General features: G+C 32.8%; 1 protein-coding gene across 1 annotated transcript; it reads left to right on the top strand.

Annotated features, from left to right (window-relative positions):
• The first annotated feature begins 1,879 nt into the window (after nt 1–1,879).
• On the top strand, nt 1,880–5,246 carry LOC134261157 (uncharacterized). Its single transcript, XM_062743611.1, has 4 exons — nt 1,880–1,883; nt 2,821–3,306; nt 4,574–4,828; nt 5,028–5,246. The coding sequence occupies exons 1-3, from the start codon at nt 1,880–1,882 to the stop codon at nt 4,738–4,740; spliced, it is 657 nt and encodes a 218-aa protein (XP_062599595.1). The 3' UTR covers nt 4,741–4,828; nt 5,028–5,246.
• Nucleotides 5,247–6,935: the final 1,689 nt, after the last annotated feature.

The following is a 6,935-nucleotide window of genomic DNA, read 5'->3' as shown; positions in this document are numbered from 1 at the left end:
GTCATGGCGTCGCGGACAACGGATATTTGAGCGAAGTTCTGGAGAAATGTCACCGCTGCTGCTGTAAAACATGAGTTTGAAATCTTATGCATTAAGAGCCATAAAGAATGGTCCCTTCCAAAAAGATTGGTTTGTGTTTTATAATTTTCGATTGAAGATTAATTGTGCGACAGCCTTGATATTAAGCGAGGGGTACCAAGGTGACGTAAAATGCGTTGCACTCCTTGTGTTATTATTATAGGTATTACGTATCTTTTTTATTTACTGAAAATTTCCGTAAAATTGATAGGTACGCGAACTCCTGTGGTTAAATCCCACATAACAAGTTATAAACAAGTCACTGATCGCAATACACTTGTCAATATGACGGCATTTCTTTCAACGTGACGTAGTTTGTATGCAGTGAGAGACAGATCAAGTAATATTTTCTCAACAAAATATGTATTCTCTAATTAAATAAAATATTATTTACAGATATTCTATAGGCCAATAACTTGAATTTAATGTCATCTTCACTATTCAATTAATGTATTTTCTGTACATTACGTATTGAATTGACACTGCCGTATTTTTGTATGCAAGTACATCGGAGGGTAATGTGGGGGGTCTTAATAAATCGATCTAGTGCAAGGGCATACACTCTATGGATCAAAGTAAGCTTTTACATTTCAACTATAGAGCTATTAAGGTATCTGAAAAGTGCTGCGATCCTGATGAACTCTTAAAAACAATTTAATTATGTCAATATTTTATGCCGCTGACCAGCAAAAAATATAGCTTATGGTCATACAAGTATAATTTTAACAATGAAATTGCAGAATTTAGACAGGATCGCAGCACTTTTTAGAAACTACAATGCGTGTTTGAAATATTTATATACTAAACTTGGAAATTTAACTTGGTTATGCCCTTGCACTAGTGATATTTATATGTAACATCAATACCTCAAGTCAATGTGCTAAAATCGCGTGCCGCATCACGTGACTAGTCTAAATATAAAATATAATCGTTCTCGATACGTAGTTTTCAATCATAATTACAATTATCCGATATATATGATGAACTAAAAATAATCGCCATCCCAATTACGAATACATTTTTAAATACAAAATTTAGTCGATATTTCCATTGCGCACCTTAACTGTATTGCGTAATTTAGTAGTGATTATTTTAAACTTTTTTTTCGATGGTACTTTAAATCACTTAATTTTCGCGACACGTTATTTTTTGCAAGATAGTCATTGATTTTTAAAATTTCACGAATTGTGGTCAATGCTTTAGATAATCTTAAGACAGATCTTTTATATGCGAGAATGAAATTTTGGCGAGCATACCGGTCTGCTCCCTTAATTGAATGTACGCAAAAATAAAGTTCTTGCAAATAAAAAAATATTTACAGTATTGCTACATTTTACTGTGTGAATAAAAATTGCCTGTGACATACATGTGTTAACTCAATAATAAATTATATTTCAATTTCTGCAAGTGTTTCCATATTTGTAGTTAACATACCTGAAAGCATTTCAAAACAAGGGATGGATGAGAGGAAACAGTTTCTTTTGGAGCATCAAGAAACTGGTGAGCTAGTACATAGCAGAGGAGATCCACAGAAGAGTGCACAAGTAACATGGAATTACAGATTTTGGAGATCTGAGTTCGCCAGATCCTGCATAGGCCGCTATCCACATACCGATTTTATTTATCATTAACAACAAAGCTTACAGAAAACCGGGTAGGAAATCTGATTTTACTGGAATACTTATTCTGAATCTGAAGTGATGAGTCTATTTTTTCGTCACAAAATACTTAATTTTCTAAAAAAATTATTATACGTTTGCCTAAATTAATTACTTGATGTTTGAATTTCTAATTGAAAGTAATGGGTATCTTCAGGGTACATTCTATCGGAGAACAAATTTCAAAAACTCTATTGGAATTCCTATTGGTTACCAAGCGTATTTGTGCTTATTTTTATTTTCATACGTATCAGAATCAGAAAAGAAAGAAACCTTGCTGTTGCATTTAATTTTTCGAAATATTGACAACGTAATATCATTTAACAATAGTAACTTCAACAGACTCTGGCAAATAAGTATCATATTTTAATATTTAACTAAATATAGCTTTAATAATCGTAACAACACAGCTTTATGATAAATTAGGGGATGACTTCAATTTTGTTTTTTTACAATTAACTTCTGTTAGATAGTTTGCAATATTATACTGTCATGTAAATTAGTTGAATCTGATTGGGCGAGAAACATTTGGTAAAAAGCACTATTAACCGCTGAATAATGAAGCCACGTCCCCCAGCGTCGCAACAGTAAACATTGCTTGACAACGGGTGATATTCCAAAAAAAAAAAAAAAAACGCGACTGCACAGAGTTTATGCACGCACGGTTCACTGTTATATGTATTTGTATAAAACATTCAGTATAATAAAAAAAAAATATTGCATATTGTTGAGTGTAACATTGAAAATTTTCACTTCTCGAAAACACTGACAATGGTTTTCTCTGAGTGAAAATTTTCAAAGTTAGACTCAATTACATGCAATGATTATATATTGATATACCCATTATGTTTTGCCTATATTGTTTATGACTATCAATTCATTGGATTCAAGAACACGATATGCATTTTCATTTTGCACATTTTCATTTCAATATGTGAATGGAATAATTCTTTTTTAGTGAATTTAAATCGGTGACTTACAGAATGTATTTTAAACAAAAGATGCGATATATTCCCATTTTTGATAAGCTGATGACATTTCGTTTTCTTTGATTTATATACACTCTTGTACCAAAACGTTCTAGGTGGATACCATAGTTTTCCAGATAAAGTCAGATGTGTTTTGTACTGCCTGCTGCTTTTGAAGAATTACACAACAAAAGACAGAGATTATCGCTTTCAAAAGCTTTTGGAGAAACTCAAAAAGAAATATTTTCCACATTCTGCTGATGTTACTTTGGCAAATGTTTCTACGGATGTGATAAAAACAGAGGCAGGTTTCACAACATTTGCATCAGAAGACACAAGACATGAAGTCATGTATACATTCGTCACCGAATGTTTATTGGAGGATGATGATCTGGAGTTTTTCTTGACTGAGGCTTCGAGCGACGTCATTTTAGAATACTGCAGATCCTGGGAGTATGAGAAAAATGAGAAAGAAAGATGTCTGTATGTACCATACAGACCAGAGAAAATAATAAATGCTCTTATTGACAAACTACAGATGAATATCATCAGCCATTGCACCATTTCAGATGAAAATGTCCATGATAGTGTTTGTGAACGCTGTGAGTATGTTTTTTTCCTGATTCACATTTAAAAGCTGAATGTTTGCAGAAGAAATTGTAGACTTACAGAAGTTCAGGTTAACTATAGTAAATGTATGCTGTTCATATAGCTTGTTAAATTAGGAGCTCTCTTATCCGTGAAAGGGAAAAAAGGAAAGGATTATTTTCGGATTTCCTTTAATTTACATAAAAAATTAAGAGAAATCTTTTTATTAAATGCCCGTTTACAATTTTTAGGATTGTTAGGAAACATTAGATCAGTTTGTCTGGAAGACTTTAGATTTTATGTGATTTTGAATAATTTATCCTTAAATTTTAATTTGACAAAAAGTAAAGATATTTTTGAAGTTTAACAATTTCAGCTACCTACTATAGCTGACTCAGAGAGTTAATGCTCTCCAGATTAGTATCCGACCGAGTAATTGGTCAGTCCGTTAGATTGTTAGACTTTTAATTGCTGTTTAAATACCTAATTAGTGCTCTGCTTCTTTCCAAAATATAATCTTTTAAAACCATGAACTGATTTTATTACTAGTATATACCTTCTGTTTTTAACAGATCCATTTTCATACAAACATAAAAATGATGAGTTAGCTCTGAAATTGTCTTTAATGTTTAAATGAATTGTATCGATATTTTAGGCAATTCATAAAAGTTTTTTTTTCAATAATTATGTAATTCACTATTATATGTCTTTTTTCACCACAGTTGATTCTTTAATAGAGCGATGAAAATGATTATATATGTCAAAACTTAAAAGAATGATTCAGATGGAGCATCTTTCATTTAAGCAATTTTCAATGAATGTCTATCTACCAAATTTAAATATTTTATAAACTATCAATAGATGCAGTTATTGTGTAAAAATCTCAGGTAGATACCTTCTGCTTCTTGTTTTCCGAAGAAACAAGTATCTCAAACAAGATGAAATTCTACCAGATTGAGGAAATTCGGGAAAATGACCCTACTTCTTCACCCTCTAATAGCTTTCTATTAAGCTTTGAATACAAGTTAGCTTTAGAGAAAGCACCATTTTTTGTTCTTAACTACAAATTATTACAACTGTTCTGGTTTTTAGATCACATAAGGAGTCAAATTTTCTATATTGTCCTTTATTTTATTGATCTTGAAAATACATTATTTAATAATGTAAAAATAATCAGTCGTTAAAACTTAGCCCTTGATTTTTGTAAAGAATATTACAGTTATCCTACTTCATGTTTTAATTAAGTTTAAACTTGTTTGTAATTTTTTCATAATATGACAGTGGGTGTACCAAGAGAGGTACTATTTTGGGACCAGGAGGCCAGAGAGCGGTATGTGGATTACGCTAAGAGAGGAACACACACAGTCCACCATGCCCGGGGGATGATTGTAGGATGTGCTGGGGCGGGGAAAACCACGCTACTCAAACGTCTGCTAAGGTGTAGTTAGGAGGAAATAATGAACGTGAAATCAACGGAAGTCTTGGATGTCCATGAAGAAGTTTTTGAGATTATTGATGAAAACAAATCACTAAAATGTACCTTGTTAAAGAATACATGCTTTGATATGCTGGGTGAAATAGTCTGTTTTATATAACGTGTGGCATAAATACGTATACTTCTACATGCCACATTAATACACCAAAGGAATTTTGTCCTATGTTTTCCCACAAAGTAAATGAAATTGTAAATTTGTTGAATGATTTAGTTGTAATCTGTCTTTTAAAACGTTGATAGCTACATCCCTGAATACAAAGTACGAGTTTGAGGGGAAACCATCAAAGACGTTGACGTTCTTTGATTTTGGAGGCCAGTGTGTCTACTACGCATGTCACCAGATTTACCTGACCAGGAGAGCTTTCTATGTTGTGGTGGTGGACGCTTCAAAGGACTTGAACGAAAAAACAGATGTGAATGTGTGTGATCAAAATGGCAGCCTTTTCTCAGAATGGACCTACGGAGGTAAGGGAACAAGTAGATGTATTTTTGTGTGTAAGCTAATAAATTATTCAAGGAAGCTTTTTCTTTTAATCTTGTTTATTGATACATTGTACTCCATGTAAGAGCCGCCAAAGGAGATTATAACTTTCAAAGAATTTACATAACAAAAAGGACAGTAGTTCACTATAGCTTACTACACTTATTTATAGTTTACTATAATAAATCAGGGTTTTTACTTTGTTTTACTTTGAATTCCTGATCGTCATTTTTTTATTTTATAACACATACGAGCTATTTTTTGATATGATAAAAAAATTACTTTCATTTAACTCAACATTTTTTAAATAAAGATCACTGGTCTGTTATTTGAAAAAATATGAAGGATCATTTTTTTTTTCAAAAACGTTTTCAAATAGGTTTCGAGGTTAGTCAAAGCATCAAGTTAATTCAAAAGAATCAAAGTTCATTACAGTTCGCTTGAGTTCATTTTCGTTAGAGATAAGCGATACATAACATGTATTTAAAAAGATCAAACGAGTAATTCATGTGATCTATTGATTTATACCATCGGACATCTAGCGTAAGTCGATTTTCTTTTAAAGTTTCCTCTGTTTAAGACTGAACCAGTTAGAACCATGTTTAATTTTTAGAATATTTGGACAAAGGAAATAAATACAAGTGATTGCGCCCATGACAAAAGGGCCTTATGGCATTTTTGATAAAACAGAGAAATAACGTCATGAAGACGTGACGTTGCAGACTGACGATAAACTTCGACGCAGATTTTTTCACCACGTGTTTTGACGTTTGACGCATCCAGACTTTTTATCGCTGTTTCCAAGATGTGGAATTTATTTTCATGAATATATTTAATCAATATCTGAATCTCCTAATCCACCGACTTTAATAGGTATAAATAAAAACACATTTAGAACTGGTTTCTTTAAAAACATATCTATCATATGAACACTTCTCAAATATCAATAGTTTTCCTACATGCATTTATAGATCGAAGCCCAGATAGCAAGACTATGTTGGGCCATCATTGGTAAAAGGTTGTATGGTTGGCGTTGGGGGAACAACGTTGGACCAATGTCACCATGCCAACCTTCTCGACCATGACAGAATTCCTATGTTGGTCCAACGTTATAGCAACTTCCATTCACTTTACTTCGCAAAAAAGGAGGGATGTTGATGTTGGCCCAACGTTGGCCCACTGTTTGTAATACACACTTAAAGAAAGTGTTTTTTAAAGTTGGTAGTAGTATGTTGGCCCAACATTGGCCCAATGTTTGGAATACACGCTTAAAGAAAGTGTCTTTTAAAGTTGGTAGTAGTATGTTGGCCCAACGTTTGCCCAATGTTAGTAATACACCCATAAAGAATTTGTCTTATCAATTTGATAGTAGTATGTTGGCCAAACGTTGGCCCACTGTTTGTAATACATCCTTAAAAAGTGTCTTTTAAAGTTGGTAGTAGTATGTTGGCCCAACATTGGCCCAATGTTTGTAATGCACCCTTAAAGAATGCGTCTTATCAAGTTGGTAGTAGTATGTTGGCCCAAAGTTGGCCCATTGTTTGTAATACATCCTTAAAAGTGTCTTTTAAAGTTGGTAGTAATATGTTGGCCCAACGTTGGCCCGATGTTTGTTATTCACCCTTAAAGAAAGTGTCTTATAAAGTTGGTAGTAGTATGTTGGCCCA

This window comes from Saccostrea cucullata, unplaced genomic scaffold, assembly GCF_032062105.1.
Source record: "Saccostrea cucullata isolate Sc308-1 unplaced genomic scaffold, CSIRO_AGI_Scuc_v1 ctg2542, whole genome shotgun sequence".
In the NCBI taxonomy this organism is placed as follows: Eukaryota; Metazoa; Mollusca; class Bivalvia; order Ostreida; family Ostreidae; genus Saccostrea; species Saccostrea cuccullata.
Note: the sequence above shows the minus strand (reverse complement) of the source record. Positions and strands in the feature narration are given on the sequence as shown.

Bases quoted from the DNA above. Each gene is read 5' to 3' on its own strand.
- LOC134261157 (XM_062743611.1), top strand. The intron at 3,307-4,573 runs GTGAGTATGTTT...ATAATATGACAG, and splicing joins TGATAGTGTTTGTGAACGCT to TGGGTGTACCAAGAGAGGTA.